Consider the following 24,722-nt stretch of genomic DNA (forward strand, 5'->3'; position numbering starts at 1 on the left):
ATGAATCTCACCCTCATCAATAAAGGTTTCAGCTTTTTTTATTTCACATAAGTCCACAGATGGAAGAGTTCAGGAAATGTGGATGTTCAAACATGATGAATGTAACAGTGTCTACTTAAACCAGCCAATGACAGGAAGTAAGCCCTGTTTATTTGCAACAAATTTCGTGCTGCACAGTGGGGATGCCATGATATAATTGGAATGCGGCGATTAGGTTAACATTGTCTAACACGTAGAAACGTTGCTCCACTACCTCGTTCATTTACTCTATGAACTATGTCCTGTATTCAATATTAAAATAACTTTAAATGACTTATATATCAACAGCCTAGAAGGGAGCTTTCTTCGTACCTGTTTAAATAATTTTACTCGTAAATCTTAAGCCCTGTGCCATATTCATGTAACTTTGATATTATAATTTACTTAAAGATAAAACTTATTGAATTTTTTAAATGTTCATGGAAATAAAGTTTTATCAGTCTATTTTTTTTTTTTTTTTTTTTTTTAAAATAAATATTTGCGTTCTTATGATTTACCCAAACATTTAATTTTGAGGGCCATTTTCAACGAGTTGTAAATAACTCACTATTAGAAAATGGAATCGAGTTGGGGTAGAGTGGGATTCGAACCACGGACCTTTGGTCCGTGAGTCCGAGACTCTAGCCACAGGACCACAACCCGATATTTGTTTTTATTCTATATAATGCAACTAAGAATTCAGTGTTATATTAATCAAGACAAGTTTTATGTAATTGCTATCGAATGGAAATCAAATGATATTATTTTTATAATTATGTTATAAATTATTATTTATTAGATTAATTATGAGCACCATTTGTGGGCATATATTATTAATTACAGTATATGTATTAAAATGAACAAATATATTATATTATTGTTATAAAGTTTTTTTAGTGATTTTAGCACCTAAAAAGTATTATGTTGCCCCTTATTTGACTGATTTAAAGAGTTACTGAGAATCTAAAGTAATGTAGAAGAAATAACTGTTAGTTGCAAACCAATCCCAGGATAGGGGAAAAAACTAGGCTTAAAAATATGCTTCATCAATATCATTTCTCTATCAGGCTTTGTTACTTGGAAGGTAATGTTTTACGCTTCAGGTGCCAATAATAGGAAAATATAATGTTTTTTTTAAAAGTTTTAAATTAATAAGGGTCTATAAAATGCTGTTGAGTATTTTTTACTACTTATTAGGATAAAAAATATTTTTAAATTTATAATTTTTAATTCCTGTGAAAACGGTCATTGCATTGGCCACGCCCCTAACACATCCTGATTCATGTAAATTTTGAACTTTGAACATTTCACGAATCTTCGTTACAATTATCAAGGCCAAACATGTCCCGTTTTTGTAGACATATTTTTTTATAACTTCTTTTTTAAAGTTATGTATGAAAACATTTCTCCACAATATCCATATTCATTTTGAAAACACAATTCATTTTTCTAAATCCATTTCATATATTTTTATCGGTATTCGTGGTATGTGATATTTCCCTATTAAATATTGCCATGTGAGACCACCTTTAAAATCAATATTTTACGTCCTCCCTGCCAGGAATCACACCCAGAACCTCTAGAATCGAAGGTGAAAGTGCCAACCTCTACACAACGAGGCAGACTTATCTCCGCTTGATTTCCTTTTTCAGAATTTTTACCTGAGAGTAGCCATCGAGTCGAAAACACTTTTAATAGGAAGAGGCTGAAGACGAAAATTATTGGTACCATTGATGAATTTGACAAAAATGCAATGAGGAAGGTGGGTAATTTTTATTTCATTCGCCAGTATCCGACAGCACCTTCATAAAATTATGCATGTGATGTATGTAGATATTAATATTATTACTTGATGTCATTAAGTTTAAGTATGACGGATTACTAATTAAAAATCTGTGTATAGAAATAAAATTCAAGCTCACGCAAGTTTGGTCAGTTTTTACTATATAAGTTATTTGATTTTTTTTCTTGGAGAAGGCGGAAAACTAACTTACATCTTTTTTGTTTTTGTAATTTTGATCTCATGAGGTTATAACTATAATTACATCTTTCTTTAACAGAGTCATAGAGGCGTAAAACACGACTTTAGTGAATAAAAACATTCAATTAACATATTATTTGCACAAAATATTATTTTTTTTAAATCTCTATGGCAATCTAAAACATATATCAAGGATAAAGGATAAAGTTATCAAGTTTTACGGAAGAGCCAATTAAAGTTTTTTTTAAAAAATAATAAAGAATCTTGTATGCTAAATTTTTATTTAAATTTTGTAGGAATCCTTCTAAAATAATTAGTATGTATGAGTTTTTTTTTATTAATTAAAAAAAAAAAAAACTTTAGTTGGCTCTTCTGTAAAGTTGGCACATGTTGCTTGGTAACTTTTTCCTTGCTAGCGTAGTTGTAAATGGCCTTCGACACAAACTATAGTTTAATAAATTTGTTCCCTCTCTTGAAAACTAGCAAACATCAAGATATGCCCTAATGCCTCTGAACGGAAGAACTGTTCACACATATTGCATTCACAATAATAGCCTAAAACGCGTATCTCAAAAATTTTATTGGTAAAATAATACAAGTACATTTATGAAATTTTATTTATTTTCTTCTTTTTGCTAAAATAAACAATAATTTTAGTAATATTAATGTTTAATATAATCACAATAACAATAAAGTTTTAAACGGAAGTCATCTATACACGAGCTTTGCTGGCCATATAGATTAATTCGGCTTACTAAGCCAGTAATTTGCCAGCCAACTGTAGTATTTCTCACAGTTGCCTCAAATAGTCCCCCCCCGGGTTTTGTTTGTACAATAATTGTGTAATCTAATACAATGTGATTAACATCCTTTGAATTCATAGTATAAGATGGCTCACCAACCATTAAGTCTATTATATTAGTAACGTTAAGTTTGGCACACTGAACATAATTAGCCAACAAATCATTTATGTGCTTTGCAACAACATTAGAAAGGGTAGATGGCAGAGTGTTGTTAAGATTAAGTTTCCTTATCCGGTGACATGTACACCAGTGCGGTTCAATGGCTGCCATTTGGCAAGTGCGCTTCTCATCCAAGGGAAAGAATAGACTTATTCCTCTAGATTCCATTAATCTTCTTTTTTTATATCTATTCTTTATTTGATAATTTGTTAGTTCATGAACATGTAATAAATCTAGTAATGTTTCGTGTAAATCAAAAGGTGTTGTTAATCTTCTAGTATTCCTTTTCATGTTATAAGTAGCTAGTGGATATTTTTGTTGGAAATGTTTTGGAAGTACAAAAAACAGAAACGGTAATCGTTCTTCCATGTAGCCCTGATGAGTAGAACGAATATCTCCCCATCGTATACCATGATCACTCATCAACACTAATATAGTTTTCTTCATCCAACCTTTTTCTATAAGAGATTTAATTAGATCTAAATAGAGTTCATCACACAGCGGAGGATAGTTTAAGTAATCATGAGTAATTGATGTTTCCCAAAAGAAACCGAAGTAAGGGCTTGTCGACATGGTTTTAACAAATTTTTTGACATATGACAATAAAACATCCACTGATAACCTCGGTCCAAGGCATAAATTGGCATTTAAGTGCTTTTCATGTCCTATTTCTTTATCTGATAAGTAAGCAAATGTTCTCCAATAGTAGTCTGTAGGTTTTTCAATAAAACCTGCTTTTAAATAATTAAATAGACCGATTGGCGCTGCATCTTCTGCAAACGCCGTGTAATACCCCGCTTCACTATATTTTTTCCAAATAAAAGGACATTCATCAAATGAAGGATTATACCCTAAATAGCACGTGGCAGAGAGTTCATCCCCACTCAAACCGGATAGTACTGGGATAAGATTTGGGAATGTATTGTCTCCAACTTTATTGTACCCTTTAAATTCAATAACATCAGATTCTTCCAAATACTTCAATGTTTGTGGCATCGTTCTATGAAAGTTTAATCTAGATACTGCGTCTATTCCTAGTACAAGTACATTAAATTTATTGCTTGGGTTTGTATTGGTATTACTTTCTTTTATTACAAATGAGTGGAAGTCTTTATATATGAGTTGTTGCTTATGTATACATTCAACTTTTATAAATTGATATTTTACCACTGTTCTTTTGGAAAATATGAAACTTTCATTTATAAATTTGAAACGGTTGTCATTTGGTATCTCAGATGATGGTTGTCTGTAAAAGGACGTGTAAAAGCAAACTAATTCATATTCATTTGTTATATTGTAATACGGAAAATATTTTTTTTCTATCCAAATACTCGAGTGATCTGATTCCACTAGGGGTGGATTTGTTTCATTGTAACAACGTACAATCTTTTCCTTGTAAATAAATTTTAATATTGCTTGATTAAAGGGTTCAAAACCTGGAATGGTACATCCTTGGCCTTTGATAAAATATTCTGTTCCATTTATATCAATAAATTTGTAATCATTTTGGGTCCATGAGAAGCGGATATTGTATGTTTGAAAATTAACCTCAAAGTCTATATTCATAATAAGAAGTATGAAAGTGGCTGTTACACTCGGCAGAATTAGAATACAATGTTTATATCTGTTTAAGTTTGCCAGTACTTTTCTTTCGTGAGGTAAAAGTGTATAGTTGTCCACCCTAGAACAGAAATTTATGAAATTATCATGGTAGATTGAGACAACAGATCAGCAGAGATAGATACATTATTTGTGGAGGAATATGGAAGTAAAGACATGGCTTTCTGTCATCGGCTAGTTTACGTGATCATTCACCATTGTTTGAAAATCTATTTTTTTCTCCAATTTTTGAAACTTACGTAAATATGTTGATTGTCATGGGAACATGGAACATTCCCGTACAACGCACAAGTTTCTGAAAAATCCTACTGCCATCTCCTGAAAATTTGTGAGGTAATAGAACTGAAACATTTATTGATCACATGTACTTCTTTCAACCAGTTTTGTTAATCGACAGTATTTTGAGTATGTAATTTTTAACAATATTTACTAAATACTCAATTGTCAAATTAGAAGCAATCACATCATGTGCTGGAATACAGTGTCAAATGTTTTCGCCATATTTTAAAGAGGTTTAAAAAAAAAAAATTTTTTTTTTTGAATGATAAACTGGACAGATGGAGGTGAAATTCTGGACAGAAGGAGGTTTCAATCACAGTGGAGGGATATCTATGCGTAGGAGTGCAGTAATTATATAAAAAATAAATATGAAATTTTGGTTTATTTTTATGTACGGTTTGCTAATAAAGGTGATTATATTTCAAATATATGACTAAAATATTATTTATTCGATCATAAAAAAGTAAAACCTATAAGTAGTGTTGTTAGGTGTTATTACAGTAGCAATATAGTTTCAAATGGCTATTATTTATACATGAACTCTGTTTGGCATGCAGATTAATACGGCTTACTGAGCCTGTTACAATCCAATTTAGAGCAATATTTCTCACAGTTGCCTCAAATAATCCGTCTCCAGGTTCGGTTAATATAATAATTGTGTAATCTTATACTTTATGGTTTACATTATTTGTATAAAATGACTCTCCAATTGTCAAGTCTGTCATTTTAGTTGCCTTCAGTTTGGCACATTGATCGTAATCAGCCAACAAATTATTTATATGTTTTATAACAACATTAGATAGTATAGATGCTATAGAGTTGTTCACTTCAAGTTTTCTCATTGAAAAACATGTACACCAATGTGGTTTGATGGCTGCCATTTTGCAAGTGCGTCCATTATCCAAGGGAAGAAATAAACTTATGCCTCTAGATTCCATTATATATTTTTTCTGACTCTTTGTTTTTATTTGATCATTTGATAATTCATTCGCATTTAATAAATTTCTTAATGTCTCGTGTAGATCAAAGGGTGTTGTCAGTCTTCTAGTATTTATTTTCATGTTATAAGTAGCTAGTGGATATTTTTGTTGGAAATGTTTTGGTAGTATAAAAAACAAAAAAGGTAGTCGTTCCTCCATGTAGCCCTGATAAGTAGAACGAATGTCTCCCCATCGCATACCATGATCACTCACTAATATTAGCACTGTTTTCTTCATTAAGTCTTTTTCAAACAAACTTTTAAGTAGATCTAAATATAACCCATCGCATAGTTGAGGATAGTTTAAGTAATCATGAGTGATTGATGTTTCCCAAAAGAAACCAAAGTAGGGGCTAGTTGACATAGTCCTGATAATTTTTTTGATGTATGACAATAGGACATTCACTGATAACCTCGGTCCAAGACATAAATTTGCATTTAGGTGCTTTTCATGCCCTATTTCTTTATCTGATAAGTAAGAGAATATTCTCCAATAATAGTCGGTAGGTTTCTCGATAAAACCATTTTTTAATAAATTAAAGAGACTCATTGTGGCTGCATCCTCAGCAAATGCTGTATAGTATCCCGCTTTACTATACTTGTCCCAAATAAAAGGGCATTCATCAAATGTAGGCTCTTTTCCTAAATAGCATGTAGCTAACAATTCTGTTTCATCCAACCCGGATAGCAATGGAATAAGATTAGGGAATGTATTATCTCCAACTTTATTGTACCCTTTGAATTCAATAACATCGTATTTTTGTAGAAATTGCAATGTTTGTATCATCGTTCTATGGAAGTTTAATCTAGATACAGAATCTACACCTAGTATTAAAACATTATATTTATTGCCATTTCTTACAATTTGACGTTTATCTTTTATTACAAATGAATGGAAGTCTGTATAGATGAGTTGATGTTTATGTAAACATTCAGTTTTTATAAATTCGTAATTGATCTCTGTCTTTTTGGAAAATATGAAACTTTCGTTCATAAACTTGAAGTGATTATCACTTTGAATATTGGACGATGGCTGTCTATCGAATGGTGAGTAAAAGCAACTTAACTCGCATTTGTTTGTTATATTATAATTAGGAAAATATTTTTCTTCTATCCAAATACTCGAACAATCTGATTCTACTAAGGGAGGATTTGTTTCATTGTAACAGTTTATAAGATTTTCCTTGAAAATGAATTTCAGTATATTATTATCAAAAGGTTCAAAACTTGGAATGGAACATCCTTGTGCGTTGATGAAATATTCTGTTCCATTTGCATCAATAAATTTATAATAGTTTAGTTTACTCAATGAAAAAGGTGTATTTTGTACATAAACATTAGTATCTAAACCGATATTTGTAAAAAGAAACAAGAATATGGCTGCCATGCTTGGCAACAACAGAAAAAAATATTTATATTTGTAGAAATATTTCAGCGTTTTCTTCTTGTTGTGTAAAAGTGTATACTCACTGTTGATCCTAGAACAGAAATAAATAAAATAAGCATTATTATTATTCTAGCGTATTGGTTGGGACAAGCATTTACAATGACTTGTTTTTCAATTTCCTTCTTTGTTTTACAGCAATTCGAAGAAATTTGCTGTTGGTACATATAAAGACTAATAAGTAAAGTTATTTTATTTCAAAACTTTATTAAATGTATGCTAACTGTGGCTTACATATTATACTGATAGCAAAATTATTCACGGGTTTAAAAAATATAATTTAAATCTAAATGGATACTTCATTTCAGAAATATAAATAAGTTAAAAGCAACTTTTCAAATATGATTTATTTTGGCATCAGATAAATATCATTACAATTAATGCAGTACAGTATTATCACAGTAACAATAAAGTTTTAAATGGAAGTCATCTATACATGAACTCTGTTGGCCATATAGATTAATACGGCTTACTGAACCCGTCACATTCCAACCGAAGGCTGTATTTCTTACGGTTGCCTCAAATAGCCCATCTCCAGGTTGTGTAAGTATAATAATTGTATAATCTAGCACTATATGATTTACGTCATTTGAATTCATCGTATAAGAAGGTTCTCCAATTGTTAAGTCAGTTACATTAGTAACATTAAGTTTGGCACACTGATCATGATCAGCCAACAAAACATTTATATGTTTTACAACAACATTAGAGAGGATAGATGGCAAAGTGTTGTCGAGTTTAAGTTTCCGCGTCTGGTGACATGTACACCAGTGTGGTTCAATAGCTGCCATTTGGCATGTGCGCCTGTCATCCAAGGGAAGGAATAAACTTATCCCTCTAGATTCCAATAATTTCCTTTTCTTACATTTTTTCTTTATTTGATCATTTGATAGTTGATTCACATTTAATAAATCTAGTAATGTTTCATGTAGATCAAAAGGTGTTGTCAGTCTTCTAGTATTCCTTTTCATGTTATAAGTAGCTAGTGGATATTTGTGTTGGAAATGTTTTGGAAGCACAAAAAACAGAAATGGTAGTCTTTCTTCCATGTGGCCCTGATGAGTAGAACGAATTTCTCCCCATCGCATACCATGATCACTCATTAATACTAACACAGTTTTTTTCATTAAGCCTTCTTCTATTAAAGATTTAACTAGATCTAAATAAAGTTTATCACATAATTGAGGATAATTTAAGTAATCGTGAGTGATTGTTGTTTCCCAAAAGAAACCGAAGTACGGGCTCATCGACATAGTTTTGACAAATTTTTTGACATACGACAATAAGACTTCTACTGATAACCTGGGTCCGAGACATAGTTTAGAATTTAGGTGCTTTTCATGTCCTATCTCTTTATCTGATAAGTAAGCAAATGTTCTCCAATAGTAGTCCGTAGGTTTTTCAACAAAACCTGCTTTTAAATAATTAAATAGCCCAATAGGCGCTGCATCTTCAGCAAATGCTGTGTAATATCCCACTTCACTATACTTTTTCCAAATAAAAGGACATTCGTCAAAGTTAGAGTCTTTTCCTAAATAGCATGTGGCAGAAAGCTCCTCTTCACTTAAACCCGATAGTACTGGAATGAGATTTGGAAATGTATTGTCTCCAACTTTATTGTACCCTTTAAATTCAATAGCTTCAGATTCTTCCAAATACTTCAATGTTTGTGGCATCGTTCTATGAAAGTTTAATCTAGATACTGCATCTATTCCTAGTATAAGTACATTATAATGATTGCTTTGTTTCATAAAAGGACGATTTTCCTTTATGATGAATGAATGAAAATCGGTGTATATGAGTACATGTTTGTATAAACATTCAACTTTTACAAATTCATATTTTATCACTGTTCTTTTGGAAAATATGAAACTCTCATTGGTAAACTTAAAACGATTATCATCTGTGATTTCGGTTGATGGCTGTCTGTAAAAAGGTGAATAAAAGCAAACTAATTCATATTCATTTGTTATACTATAATTTGAAAAATATTTTTCTTCTATCCAAATACTGGAGTAATCCGATTCTACTAAAGGAGGATTTGTTTCATTATAACAGTGTACTAAATTTTCTTTGAAAACAAATTTTAAGATCGCCTGGTCAAATGGTTCAAAACCTGGAATGGTACATCCTTGGGCTTTGACAAAATATTCTGTTCCATTTAAATCAATAAATTTGTAATCATTCAGTCTATTCCATGAGAAGTGTATATCGTGTGTTTGAAAATTAATATCAAAGTCTATGTTCATAATCAGGAGTATAAAAGTAGCTGCTGCGCTCGGAAGTAATAAGAAATAATATTTGTATTTGTAGAAATGGATCAGCGTTTTTCTCTCGTGATGTAAAAGAACATAATCGCTGTTCATCCTGAAACAGAAGAAAAAAAAAAATATTATTTAAAATCATTATTTTATGTTTTATTATAATCAATTAAGGATATTCACAATGATAGCATTATATTAAATAATGATAAACATGATTTTTTTTTTAAATACAGGTAAATTTTCATTTGACTTTGATTTTTACAATATTATCTCTCATCCCTAAGTGCATTGAAATCTTTAATGGCCCTTTTTTATGTGAGGCGACAGAGTTTTCATATAAAATATTACCTACATTTGTACATTTTTTTTTCAATTCAACATTCATTTTATTTTTATTTGATGACCTCTATAATAATAATGTAATGACTAACATACTTTCCTGATGCAGGGGGGTTACGGGTTTGATTCCCGTTGGATGAGATCACAATCTGATGTAAATTATTATTGTGACATAGCCTTTTGGATTGTTGAGGTGTAAAAAAATGACAAAAAACATTCACCTCCTCCTACTTACATTCTACATTATGTAGCGATAGATAGATTATTTTATTTCTAAATAAAATAAGATACTTTTAAAAAAAACTTTTGTCAAAAAAATTTTGAAAAAATATATTAAAAAGATTCAAAACATACCTACACATGTTACAATGAATTCTTAATAAAACTTTTAAAAATAAATCGTACAAGAAAACTAAGTATTTCAAGTCATAGAAGTATTTTTTAAATATGCAGGTAGGAACTAATTAAAGTAAAAAAAAAAATTGAGTAGTAAAAATATTTTTTCCAATTTTTTTAATGCTTCGTAGAGTAGTGAACATTTTGGAAGAATCGCGGTGGTAGAATATATAGGTAGTGCAGGCATAGGCAACCTTTTCCTAGTCTGGGCCAGATTGCCAATTTTTCACCGAGTTGCGGGCTGGAATATCAAAATAACCATTCACACATACAAAACATGTATAGGTTCTAGTAATCGACGAACACTATAAAAATAAAAATTAAAATTAAAAAAAGATGATGATGCACTTTGGATTGAAATCATTTTCTTGATAAATAACTTTAGTCCTAGTTCAGTAAAATCCTATTTAACATCGTACATACTGACGCGCTCTAGATTGAAATTATTCAAATGTTCCGACTTTATTTATTTATTTTCTCTAAAATCGAGTTCGACGTAATTTTAGATTTTTTTTCACAATTCTTGAACATCTTTTATTAACATATTAATACATAAGCATGCCCTGAGCCCTAAAAAAATATGATACTTAACTCATGCCCAAACGCGGTCATGCTTATTTAGTCGTTCTTCAACCGCCGCGTCAGCAGCTAGGCGCGACGTTTAGAATCGAAACAAAAATGCCTCTACTTGTGTCATGAAAACGTGTAAAAACCTTTTGAATAAACATTGTTAAAAGGATTTTGTAACTTTTCATTGGTAAATATTTGTTCATAAGTGATTAACAAAGCTTAAAACAATTAGTATTCAAATATAAATATTTTTTTTGTAAACGTCAAACTACGCCTAGCGGCGCAATTGGGAAGCTCTTCTAAATTACAGTGATGCACTGATAGAAATACGTTTTAAAATATAATAAACGTGAATGAATATTATTATATTTTAGTTCCTAAAATTCCAATGAAAAGAAATAAACGGGTCAAAATTATAAGGAATTTAAGGAATTCTTCCTGATTGGGATCCACCAAAAACAAATATTGATAGTTAACGTTAAAATACAAACTTTTTCATGTACCAAAAATGAGTATCCTTCGATTTTTTGTAGCGTACGCATGCTCGTTGAATGCAGCCGTGGTGTAAATAAACAGTACTTGGTAACTATGAGTACGTTTTCGTGTCACTACTTTTTAAAATATTTTACTCTATAGGGCATGTCTGTGTATTATGTATGTCAATGTCATCCTTGTTTTCAAATCTGTTCTTCATTTTTTCTAGTATTAGTTTCCGTTTTTTTTCGCGAATAAAAAACGTTCGTGTGTAATGGCTCTCAGTTAAAAGTTATAAATATATTGTTACTATTGAATCTCTTTTGCTGATAATAATAAAGGATAATTTATTATGAACAATTTTCATGAGAAATCCCCCCAAGCTCACTGATAATATTATCGATCAAGGTATTATGAAAACAACTTCAATAAATCACACACACGTTCGATGTTTTGAGTCTATGAAGGAATTTTGGTATGATCAAAATTCCACATTTCCGCGGGCCGCGGGTTGCCCACATGTGCACTATGGGTATAGGTACCACCATGATTCTTCCGAAATGTGTCCTACTTCATTAAAACGAGTATACATGCTAGATTATATATATTGTGTATCAGAGTTTGAATTAGTTCGAAAATATCATGTAAGTATATTAATGAAGTATTTTTGCGATTTTAAAACTTTAGGACTTTTAAGCAAAGGGCTTTAACACGAAAAAAAAAAGCATAATAATATACCTACTTTTAAATATGTTGGAACATAATAGTTTTAAAACGTCGTAATTTTATTTAGCAAATAATCTATTTACTATTTAAATACCCACATTAACCTAATATATAGGTATTTAATTAAGGCAGAGGATCAGTCAAAAGTATCAATATAAAACGAACCAAACGATTTTTCGTGTTTTCCTAGTAAGGTGCATACGCCTACATTATGCAATGAAAACTTATTTATACAAGACCCGCCTATCTCGATGCAGCTAAAATAATTCAAGTAGGTATATAAATACACTATGTATTTGTAAATATTGCATTCACAATGAGTGTTTGTGAGTGTTATTATTATTAATCTTTTTCCAAAATATGTATTAATAAATAAAATTATCTACCTTAAATGTATTCATTCAAGAAATACAAACATATTTTACACTCAACTACGAACTTGTAAACATTGCTTTTAAGGTTATTTAAAATAATAATAAAAATATATGAACTAAAAATGTGGAAATTATCTACGGGAAGCGAGGAATGTAACTGAACTATTTTGTACGCCAGATTATTAATTTATAAACGCATAAAATAATCTCCGTTTCGCTATCGTCATATAGGAAACTGGATACTGGGAGTAGGTACAAGTTCATATCTATTTAAACAGCCGAAATGTGGCAAATGTTTATCCCAAATATTGTATAGTAAAATGAACAGGCAGGATAATGGTTAGTAATACATAAGGAACGTGGATAGTGTGATAGAGTGGACATTTTGGCTCACCTGATCGTTTGATGAAGTCGCGGCGTGTTTAGTCATTGATTTTTGCGCTTAAGTTATACCTCGCAAGAGTTGAGATGAGTTCATCCACCATCACCCTTCCGAGACAAGAAGCCGAGAGGGGCCCCTCGCGCGCGTGCGCCGCCCCCCCTACTAGTCGGGGGCGGGGGTGGTGGGTGGCGCTGTCGGAGTCTGCACACTGATGATGCGCATGGCTATGATAATCGAATCGTTTCAATTTTTCATACCCAAATCGTTCGAATATATAAACGCAATCGTTAAAATGATCAGTTAGGAAAGTTAATCCTTTTAGGAAAAAATAATCACCTACGAAAAATACATTGTCGTAAACAATCGCGAGGATAGTTGATCAGCCCTAAAATCCCAAAAGTGAAGGAAATTAATTTAAATTTCACGAAAGGGGGTAGGTACCTATTATTATATGAGAACTGAACGAAATACTGCAAGGGAATTAATTAAAAAGAAAGGCGAAAAAGTATTTATTTCAAAGCTTAGGGAGCAGCATTTGTTTAAAAGATTCTAAAAATTAATGCCATCGAATAATAGGTAACCGAGCTCACCGACTCAGCGCGCCAGTCTTTGATCCATCGATCCCCATAACGCGCATCGGCGTCGCATCGTCGCTACGCGTCAACGGAAGGGTTGAAAAATCTGAAATAATCATCCTGAATGATTATGAAAAACGCTGAAAGAACGCCAAATGAATCTTACTGATTATTCGATAATTTACAACAGACATTTCTTTAATAATGGTTTTTTTCACAGTAAAACACGATATTCTTACTATCGGGAATAAATTATTTAGTTATATTCATCAATTAATTACAGGTACGCATCACTGTTAGCTCATATGAGTGCACACTTACATACTTATAAATAAAAAATACCATATTATGTACAGGTTTGATTGTTTTGATACCAAAGCTCATTATTTTGCGCAAGTCTTTTGACAAAATGCACGAATACTTTATATTATAATATTTTTTTTCTCTCTTATTTCTAATGGTATTTCCTTATAATATAACTGTACAGCTCGGTGCATCAATGAGTTCTGTGTAATTGTTTTCCTACGAAATGGTAGTCTTACTTCATGTTTATTTCTTGTTTTATATACATGTTTACATTGATTAGAAAAAACCTTTTGAGTCAACTCTTTTGAGGTATAACCATTAATCATTTTATGAACAAAAAACATTACATTAAAATTACATTACTTCTCGGCGCCGGCGACGCGACGCTAGAGTTTCACATAACATCTTGTTCATCAACGACAGTTTTCCAAGGTATTTAGGATAATGTTTCTGGCGACATAAGTTTAGTGAATAGTATCGCCAGCAATAATTTTAGTGATTGTAGTTAATATTTTATAAAATTAGTTGATAACCACAACGTTTTGTCTAGTCCAGAAAAACCAAGCCATGTACCTACACGATACTTGCCATCGTAAAATTGACTGGAAAACGCTGTTTGATATCAATTTTCTGATAAATCAATTATGATCATAACAGTAACGTATGTGCATAATATAACAAGCTAAAACAAACGTTATTCACCAAAACACAAACAACGTACAAACGTTCTATCATTTGACTTCAAGATCCTATTATTTTGTTACCAGCGATGATCCGCGATGAATCGTGGAAGTCGGAAAAACATCAATGACCAAAAATGTATAGACTAGAATAAAATAAACATTGTGATGCTTCATAGAACGTTAGGTTCAAATTATGTTCTAAAAATGAGCGTTGTCGCGTCATGCCGCATCAACATTGCCGTGTTAGAGTAGTACGACGTGTAGTAGAGTAAAAAAGACTGACTCTGTCTATGCCAGTTTACTGTGAATTTAAAGCTGTGCGTTGCGCCCGCCCTTTTACGCTGCTTCACATTTACTGACCGCTGCGCGTAAAACACTATTTTTCAACAAATAAAAGATAAGTTCCGAAGCCTCGGTTGAATGGAGTACAATACGGGTGCTTAGTGCAGCATTTAGTGTATACATGCATAGAATTAAGAATAGTCCATAAGGAGCGTAGAATCATATTTGAACACATCGGACTGTGTCCAAAAAACCCCCTACTTTGCCCCACTTTCGCCGCGCGCATACTTGAAGTCGCCGTGTAATGTTGCTAGATCACGAAAAATATAACCATAACACAAATGTAAGATAATTATATTTAAAAAAAAGCGATTTGTTAATTTCTCTAAAATCTCATTGTACTCGCGGAAACATTGATTGACACAACATAGTACACAAGTAAAGAGTCATTTAATAAGAGTAATTGAATTAATGAACTTTGAAGTTAAAAAATAAAACAAATTTTATTTGACATAAAACGGATATTTTTATGTCATGTCAAATAATATTTGATGTTTTAAAGATAATGTCAGTCAAATGTCCACCACGGCGTTGTTTAATCTGAGAGGTCCAATTTTCGTTAGTTCTCTCATTAGATGCGCAAAGTGCTAGTCCATGATTGGAAAGTTAAACTAAACTATTTTCGAAAAAAAGACATCAACGATTTTTTACAAATGAAGACTGGATAAACATTTTACCAATATCCTCATTTCTATAAATAATACCTTTTAAATAATACAGTCTGCCCGATAGTTTTAATTTCCCCTTTGTTGAGTAAGTTTTTTGTAATATTGCCTTTTAGAAACAGAACTAATCATTGGAGTTTTACATTTAGATAAATTACCTTTTCTGTCATAAAAACATTTCACCTCAAAATGTATTGAGCAAATTATGCTTTGCTTTGTTGGTTTCCAAAACTCATCTCGCCGTACTCTTTGTAATATTTTTATTCACTCCGTTTTCCTTCTTTCATCAGTAGGGAAGCTAAAATTCCACTAAATCAATTAAAACCAATTTTCTTATTAATAAAAAGAAGCGTAAAAAAATTGACTAGCCTGGCAACACTAACAAATATCCATTTTGTTTTCTTTGACAATCTGACAGGTGGAAAAAAAAATAGTAATGCATTTGGTACTTACACATGCATTTGCTACTTACACATGAAATGTGATCCCATCTTGTTTCTTGTTGATCCCAGCGGCATTTCTACACTTTAAAACGACACAACACGGCATAGTTAAATTCAAATCGGGAATTGCGTACTGAGCGACGTCTACAAAGAAACTAATGGGTCAAAACGTAAAACTACTCGTTTAAGAGTAGTTTCGTCGCCTTCTGTTTGATGCGGTTTCTGGACTATTCTTAATTCTATGTATACATGTATATCAAGGACAAAACCAACATTTTTTTATACTTTCGCGATTGATTTCATCCACCCACACTGAATAGTATTGTATATATTGTTTTGTGTGATAATTTTTTTTCGTTATGTAACGAATATTCACTTTTTTGCTATGGTATACCCATTGATCCGATTGGTCGATGGTGTACCTACTGATAAAAAAATAGCATGCTTACATAGAGTAGAACGTCACTTTTATGAAAATAGCCGGGTAAATAAATATATCACGTATATTTCCCATTATAAATTGATTTAAATTCTAAGTATTTATATAAAAACTGTATTAAAATTGTTAAAAAGTACTGTACAAATATAACTGTTTTAGTAAATTATGTCGTATGAAAACCAAAATAAAATTATGTTTTTGAAATAAGAATAAAACACAAAAGTAGATATTGTTGATATTTATTATAGTTTTTGGTTTGTACCTACCTATTAAATAATGTTTTTTTCGAATGAAAATACGTTCAATATTTCAGATAAATTAAAAAAAAAATGTTATGGGGCATTTCATTGTGACTGGTGGGACATTTTATTTCAGAATATGACCAACTTTGAGTTGTAAGTCATCAGAATTAATGTAATAGGTTTTTTTAAAAATAAGATAAAGAACCATTTTATTATACTGTTTTTAATAAGAAGTCTAACAATCAATATGTTCTGTTTGAATAAATGCGACTAGTGGGACACTGAAAAATTCTGCTTTCTACCTTTGTGCATCTGAAGACTGATTTGGCTTAACTACTAAATATTAATGAGAGATTTTTTGTGTTGTAAAGCATGTAATCATAGAATTAAGAATAGTCCAGAAGGAGCGTAGAATCATATTTGAATACATCGGACTGTGCCCAATAATTCCCCCACTATACCCTACTTTCGCCGCGCCCATTTATGAGATCACAGCGTAATGTTGCTTGATGGGAAAAAAAAACCATAACACAAATGTAAAGTAAAAATTCGCTTTTGGCAAGAATTATAACATAATTTTAAAAGGCTTAAGGTAAAACGCGGTCTGACTTTTCTTCATTAACAAGTAATATATCGTAAAATCTGGGTGGCGGTTAAAAAATTAGCGTTGAGTATGATTTGAGTATCATATTTTTAGAGGCTCTGATATATTGTGGTCAGACTATTTTTCATTTGCACGTATTACTGTATTTTCTCCCTGGATTATGGCACTAGAGCAGTATTTTTTGCACAATTTTGATTTAAGCACAACAAGACCTCTAAGCTAATCACATGAGGAGATAGAAAGAAAAACTTACCCATATTACGAATTTATAAATAGCTCAAAAAAGGAATTATAAATAACGTGTGTCCTTCTTTACGAAATAACGTTTGCTGAACCAGCTTATAGCAGCCAAGCTAACGTTCGGGAATAAAAACAATTTTTAGTTTGAGAATTCGACTATAAACAAGTACCTAAGTGCTTACTTAAATTCAATACTTGAATATCAATAGATTTTAGTTTTGGAATCCAATCATAAACAAGTACCTAAGTACATTATTTTTAATGAAAAGCCTTTTTTGTTTAGTTCGAATAGGTTTTGCACGCTTTTACGACACAATCAAGCATTTTTCTTTTCATTTTAAGACAAATATTAAATTAAATTTTAACTGCAATATTCAAACAAGAAATACAAGAGCGTCAAATAGTTTAACTTGCGAATAACCTAGAACTAACAGAAAAAAAACAGTTTAGTATCTACGGCAATAAAGTTCTACAATTCACTTTCTAATGACCTAAAATATATATAAAACATATACGTACTTAAAAAACACCCAAACAAAACAGTTCTTACAGCCCGTGTTAGTGATATGTAATTTTAAATTATCGACTTTTTATTAACTATTGTCATAATAAATTATATACCCTCAGCTCAGACTAGCACTTTTGCTGATTGGGAATATTTCGTACAAAAAATTATGTTATGTAATGAAATATGTAAAGTTAAAACGATGTATTTTGTCATTTTCGTAATTTATCAAAACACGGCTGGCGATTAAAAAATGACTAAATTCGCGTTGGGCATGAGTTAAGTGTCATAATTTTAGAAGGCTCAGGGTAAAATGCTGTCTGACTTTTCTTCATCAACACGCATTCACGTATTTTTTCCATAGATGGCACTCTCTAGTACTCTACTCTTAGTGATTTTTGCACGATTTTGATTTGAGCACGATGGGGCCTCTTAGCCAATCACACGTGGAGATAAAACAAAAAAACAAAAACTTATTACGAATATATAAATAGCTTAAAAAAGTCCAAAATAAATAACGTGTGTAATTAATTACGAAAAAAATGTTTGTTCAACCAGCTAATAGCAGGCAAGCTAACGTTTGGGCAGGACAACGTCTGTCGGGTCCGCTTGTGTATTAATAAAATAAAAGTTTAAAAAAACAGTTGTAGAAGAAATAAATATTGTGACTGGTGGGAGAGATCTTTGTGACTGGTGGAATTTCTAAATAGTAAATGTGTGAAGTAATGTGTCAGTTTACTTCACATAAAAATAAAATAAATTGTGCATTCCTTATTATTTATAAAAAAGTTTTTGTAGAGATTTATGAAAAAAGACGTTTAGCTATGTCATTATTAAATTAGAGGTGATAAATAGAAATTCCAAATTCAAATAATTTTTCTATTTTTCATGGAATGTGTCTATCGTCACCATTCCCGTAGATTTCATGTTCATCTTTTTTTTTAGTTTCGAAAGATATACCCACGAACGTGAACGGGAAGCCCTTGTGAGATTTTTATTGTTCTTGTTACATTTGTTTTGTGCTCTTTTTCATATTTTTAGTCGTTTCCAGTAATTTTATTATACGAGTATACAGAAACACGATTGTTTTTTTACGTATAAAAAATAAATAAATAATATCTATTATAAGTTAAGGGGTAAATGTACACACGTGCATTCCAGAGTTGGTAGTTTGGTCAATAGTTATTACATTATTAGTCTACTCGTATTAGTTACCACAGTACATGGTAACCAGCGTTTTAAACAAACTCATGTCACTTCTGAAATGATAAAGTTAAACCATGTCCAAGCACGAGATTCTTATACGACCATTTGAGCAGCGGCGATACATTGAACATAGAAAAAAGGTATAATTTTTGCAGTAAATCTGTTCATTTTTAAAGCCACCAAACGAAACATGTATTACATAAATACAATATAGATATTAAAATATTCCGATGTCATAGCTAATCTTTGCGCCTGTTTCAGGCAATATGTCTAGCAATGAAATAATATAATATTTCATTCACGAGCGCCGATTATTCCGACTTTTGGCAAGTCCATATTTAAATATTTTTCGAATATATGTCATTTTATATCAGTGTTTTTTAACCCGTGGGCCGTAAAAATCCCTGAGGAGGCCAAAAGCTTTCTCGGTAGATTGAGGAATAAATTAGATAGAAATACTGCAGAACTCACGTATACTTGTAAAACTATAATTATTACAGTGACGAAAATTGAATCAAATTGGAAGAACTTCAAAATAGAGCCATGAGGATAGTGCTAAAGAAAAGTAGATATAATAAATTATAAAAAATGCAAGAAGAACTCAATTGGATACTAATAAAAGAGAGATTTTTTTTTTTTTAATGGGAGTTGCTTTATTATTTACCTTGCTTATAATATACAAGGTTTATATTTCAAAAAGTGGATTTTTCTGCAATCAAATATCTTAAAATTTATCTAAACTATTGGGATCAGGAGGGATATATTAATGTGGGCTAATCAGGAACTTCTCAGCATTTGCTCACGTGGAGAGGAAACCACTTGAAACTCTTCAGGAGAAGCCGGCCTGTTGGCAAATAAAAGAGAGATTGATATAAATATAATATGTTTCTTTTTTTATATTTATTTTTTTTAACAATCGAATGCCCAAATTCTTCAATAATAAGATAGTATAATTAATAATTTGCATACGTTATTACTAGAAATAAGGATAAAATAAGACTGCCATTAAAAAAAAACAGAATCTCAAAATAGCATTTTGTATAAAGGTTTTAAATTGTAAAAAGAGATGCCTGAATGTATGAAGAGTGAAAATAGTTTGAATGAATTTAAAAAGAAATGTTACGTTTACTGTAAGATAATGTAAATATATATGTAATTAAAGTAAGTTTAAAAATTAGTTTACATACTAGCAAGCAGCAATATAAGCAAGGTAAGGCAAAAAAAACTAGGGTTTTAGGTTCTACACCAAACATACAATAATTTCAGTGAGAAGGCTGTGCCTGTTTTTATCGAATCACCGAAACGTCGCGTCGTTCTATTTTTGAGAATCAAACAACCAAATTATTTTCTAATTGGAGTATTTCTTTTTATTTTTTACGTACACAAGATTGTTTATTCTTAAATTTCATTTTAAGAATACCATATAATCTTATAGATCTGCTGCTGACAGTCCACTGTGCCCACTCCTACCCTGCACTTGATATCTCTTTTAAAAAAGAGTATGGTCTCAATTGAAAGAAAAATTAAAAAGTCATATTTACGAGAAAAAAAAATTTTGGTGACCCCTTTGTGTCGCGTATTCAAAACGTTAAAAAACTCTGTTTTTTTATTTTTTTTATTTATTTACATGTTATTATACAAAAAAATCATACCTTAATTATATTCTGAAAGAATTTTATGCTGAATATGCTTGTGGGGACGGGCAAAATACATATTTTTTTCATAAAAAAATAGAAATAAAACGTAAAAAAAAAAAATTTCTGTGGTAAAAAATATCAAGCCGATTTGTCTTGAAAAATCTAATTTCTAAATATAAATAGCGTTTATTTGAAATACTTATTCAATCAAAAAGTCTCGTTCCTATATTATAATATTATTTAAATTGTGAATTGGCAACTGCGTAAATATTACAAAAAAAGAATATATCTCTTGATAAAAACCCCGGAGTTTAAAATTTAGGGCTTGTCTGTTTTTTTTAATGTTTATTGCAATTATCTTCAATAAATATTTAGGATTGATAATTTTATTCGTTATATTTATTACACCTTACCTCATATACTAATCTAATTTTAGATACCTGTTCCACCTTCCAAAACTCTCCCTTTCCTAACGCTTTCTGTGTATTTTCTAGTAATCATCATCATCATCATCGTTCCAATTGCAGCTTGTCTAAATCATTTCTGGGACGTGGAAGGTAAGGCGATTAGTCTTACGCTTTAGGTGCCAGTCCAGGAACAATGAAAGATTGCAGAGTAAAATTACATTATTTTTAAAATTTAAATATTTCTCATTCACCTTCCAGGAATTGAACCTAGGACTTTAAGCATGGTAGGCGTACACGCCAACCAACACTACGAGGCGGACTTATCTTACCCCGGAGAGTTCTCTCTTGAAACTACATTAGTGTTCTTTAATTAGTAATACCAATACGAGAGTACACCGGAACCTCTTTAAATGCGGTATACGTTCCATGTAAAGTATACTAATAAAAGAACAGTTGTTTAAAAATCATTTTGGGATTTAAAAAAAAATTATTTAAAAATGTAACACTACAACAAGATACTTTCCTTGCGCATGCCTTTCTGCATATAGTAAGAAAAAGAGCGATGGAGGGAATTCCAAAAACGGTTCCACTGCATTTTATTACAAAATAATTTGTTTTGATAAATAATTCTCTTTGCAGGTTGCCCTGGCTTCTCCTGCAATTGATAATGAAGCACCTTTAGAAAGGGGTCACGTGGTTGCGAAACTCAAGAAGCAGTTATGGGAAACAGAACGTAAGGAACAGATCAGAAAGGAAAACTTCAGACTCCTACAGTCTTTAGGCCGCATAATGCAGGTTAATAGACTCGACAACCAGTGGAGTGAATCATACAAGAGCTGAATTAAAATAAAATGTTTTCCGTTGCAAAACTAATCCCTAATTCCCAACATTTCAGATAAACGTTCAAAACATGTACAAAGTCAGAGTGCAATAATTGTCAATTGATTATTATCTACCTGCTGGGTTTACTTTATGTTTTTCTTCTTTTGGTGTCATGTCTGTGTGCAGGCGTTGACTCCATCATGTGCCACAAATTGCGCCAACCAGTGGTGCGATTCACCTCGAGCTTATTCATTAAAGCGACTGTGAGAGTCCGTGTTTCACAACCGTACAGGAGCACAGACTAAATGTTACATTTCAAGACTGAGTTGTAATTTTTATGATAATTTGCGGCATGTCAAGAAATTTTTCAATTTTCTAAACTAATTTCTTGCCATTTCAATTCATATTCCGAGTTCTTCCTCTGTGTTAACGTCCTTGTTGATCCATGCACTCAGGTATTTAAAATGTTTCAATTCCATAATTTGTCAGGGACGAACTGTTAGTTGGATGAGATTGACAACTTCTTTTTATCGTAAGACCTCACCTTTGGCAAGCCTCATCTACTAGATTCATAAGCAGATTGCTTGTACTCGTATATCGACAGTAAATGACTAAATGACTGATGGGCCATAAAACTAATTTTGCGGGAGTCGATGAAATATAAAAATAACACTAAAAACGAGCATAACTTTATTTCTTCTCTTAATTCCAAAACAATATAGGTTAGACAGATGTTTTGTAAAACTATAATGGCTATGTAGAATAAACACTAAAAATAGATTTGAATGCAAACCTAAATGACGACTTGTGAAATTAAATTAAATTTTGTGTGATACATTGTTGTTGCGCTGGAAAAATCTGTCAAGTGATTTTTCTTTTTAAAAGTTTTTTTTTCTCATTAAGATTACACAAGTTTGTTTCAACAAAATATACTTTCAAAATAAAATTACGTATTCTTCCTTTGTGTTATCAAAAAAAAAATATGTAAAAATGAAATCCATCATCAAAAGATACATTGTTTTATTAATATCCTTAACAATTTTTATCATGTTACTTAACAGATATTGCCAGGCGCAACAACATGTAAATCAACTGATTTAATGAAAGAGTTTTTTACGTTAATGCCATAATTTATGTCCAATATATGGATATTAGACACCCAAGAGGGTGTCGACTTGTATTTCGCAGCTTAAAATTCTGAGAAAAGTGGTAATATGCATTTTTATATACGAGGGTTGTGTAAAAAAATAAGGTTCTTAATTTTTTTTTTCAGGTTTAAGGCATTTTTCAGTTCAAATAAAAAATGCCTTAAACCTGAAAAAAATTTGAAAACCTTATTTTTTACACAACCCTCGTATTTTATTAAGTAATAACTTGCTAATCTTCTATTTAAGAGGCTTTTCAGCAGGCGAGAAAGAAAAGATATGGAAAGAAGTAATGAAAAATACATCACACCACCCGTATCAATTGAGAAAAATATCTTAGTTGGATTTTTCTCTTGCAGCTAGCAGGAATCAAACCCACAACACTAGTTTAGCAGTTGGCCGTCTAACCAACTGGACCACAGTGCCTGTCTGTATGATTAATTTTGACAGAGGTGCATCAGTCACCCAGCCTTTTTATCATCGACATATTTGAATTAAAGAATTAGGCATGTCTTGTATATTCAGAAAGGATGTTTATCTTAAACGTTTTGAAAATAATAAAGTTCTTAAATAAATTTTATATCGGTATTGCAAAATTTAAAGCAAGTTCATATAGATAAAATTAAAAACGATTCCATTAATAATAGATTAATAGAATTTTTATGAATACTGATGTAGTGAATATTCAGAATAATATTATACATTTTGAAAGACCGGAATTGAGCAGGTTTAAAAATAAATATATTCATTTTGCTATAAGAATTTACAACATTAGGTATATGGAAAATTAGGAACAAAACTGACTGAGTGTAATGAATACACATGGGAGTACACAAATAAAGATAAGACTGGTAAAATAAATTACACTGATGCATTTGTTACTACATAATATAATACGTATGTCTATAAATAAATAAACAATACAATGAAATACACTTTTTATTGGTTTTTAACCCTTTTAGCTCGGGTGTTCATTAAAATATACATGAAATTTAAGATCTATTTACTCATGTACACCGACATTTAAAAGCGGCAAGTGTATTTTTAATAAATAGTATCCTTAAGTAGTTCTCTATTTTTTTTAATGCTTATGTTAGCTGTCGGCATTACATAGAAAATGCCCTAATTTTTACCGCACGTATGAAAACATTTTTTATATCCAATTTCGCATAGCACTGAACTTCCCCATTGTTTGTTAAATGCACCCATTAAAATACTTAAATCGTTTTTGTGCTTAAGAATCCAAAATATTTTTCTGCATTTTCAGCGTTTTTATGTTTGATAATTGAATTCAAAACACTAAATATCCTTGTTTATAAATTTTACATATTACGATATGAATAAAAACACTTTTTATGCAATTTAATTTATTATTCTTATAGAAGTGTAACACATATTGATATTTTTAAACCGTTTGATGAAGGATTCATCTCTCAAAATAATTATTACATAAAACTTTTTTCTCTTATTTTATTCATTGTTTTAGAGCAAGATTTTATTTTTTTAATGTAAAGTACTCTTAGAGTAATAATGCGCAATAATGCAATAATGGCGTATTATTACTCTGAGAAAGTACTTCAATAATACAATAATTTAAAAAGTAGGAAATAAAGGAAAATACGTACATATTTAAATATGTACATATTATTTGAG

At 31.0% G+C, this 24,722-nt stretch overlaps 3 protein-coding genes across 9 annotated transcripts; 1 reads left to right on the plus strand and 2 right to left on the minus strand.

The window, feature by feature from the left end:
• Window positions 1-1,048: 1,048 nt before the first annotated feature.
• LOC148283263 (uncharacterized) lies at window positions 1,049-22,832 on the plus strand. The gene is made up of 2 exons (XM_088223807.1): window positions 1,049-1,780; window positions 21,742-22,832. Exons 1-2 carry the CDS (start codon window positions 1,772-1,774, stop codon window positions 21,940-21,942), a joined length of 210 nt encoding a protein of 69 aa, XP_088079933.1. The 5' UTR covers window positions 1,049-1,771; the 3' UTR covers window positions 21,943-22,832.
• On the minus strand, window positions 1,905-16,429 carry LOC148283264 (uncharacterized). Of its 7 annotated transcripts, none has more exons than XM_088223802.1 (4): window positions 16,272-16,408; window positions 13,399-13,489; window positions 12,821-13,032; window positions 7,616-9,650 (listed from the first exon to the last, which is right to left on the minus strand). In XM_088223802.1, exon 4 carries the CDS (start codon window positions 9,647-9,649, stop codon window positions 7,661-7,663), a length of 1,989 nt encoding a protein of 662 aa, XP_088079928.1. In that variant the 5' UTR covers window position 9,650; window positions 12,821-13,032; window positions 13,399-13,489; window positions 16,272-16,408; the 3' UTR covers window positions 7,616-7,660. The 7 variants fall into 7 exon arrangements, with proteins under 7 accessions (XP_088079927.1, XP_088079926.1, XP_088079931.1 ...); XM_088223803.1 differs by having other exon boundaries at window positions 13,399-13,523; window positions 16,272-16,344; XM_088223801.1 differs by lacking the exons at window positions 7,616-9,650; window positions 12,821-13,032; window positions 13,399-13,489 and adding exons at window positions 1,905-4,642; window positions 4,821-4,899 and having other exon boundaries at window positions 16,272-16,287.
• LOC148283265 (uncharacterized) lies at window positions 5,355-7,299 on the minus strand. Its single transcript, XM_088223806.1, has one exon. The coding sequence runs from the start codon at window positions 7,224-7,226 to the stop codon at window positions 5,526-5,528; it is 1,701 nt and encodes a 566-aa protein (XP_088079932.1). The 5' UTR covers window positions 7,227-7,299; the 3' UTR covers window positions 5,355-5,525.
• Window positions 22,833-24,722: the final 1,890 nt, after the last annotated feature.

Source organism: Micrasema longulum, unplaced genomic scaffold, assembly GCF_059751315.1.
Source record: "Micrasema longulum isolate JH-2025_06_02 unplaced genomic scaffold, ASM5975131v1 h1tg000251l, whole genome shotgun sequence".
NCBI classification, from domain to species: domain Eukaryota; kingdom Metazoa; phylum Arthropoda; class Insecta; order Trichoptera; family Brachycentridae; genus Micrasema; species Micrasema longulum.

What these genes read in the sequence shown, in the direction of transcription:
- LOC148283265 (XM_088223806.1), bottom strand. Translation starts at nt 7,226, where the DNA reads ATGGCAGCCATATTCTTGTTTCTTTTTACAAATATCGGTTTAGATACT.
- LOC148283264 (XM_088223799.1), bottom strand. Translation starts at nt 16,336, where the DNA reads ATGGGAAATATACGTGATATATTTATTTACCCGGCTATTTTCATAAAA. An exon ending in AAAGTGACGTTCTACTCTAT is followed by an intron (nt 9,651 to 16,271) that starts GTAAGCATGCTA and finishes CTTCTGTTTCAG; the next exon opens with GATGAACAGCGATTATGTTC.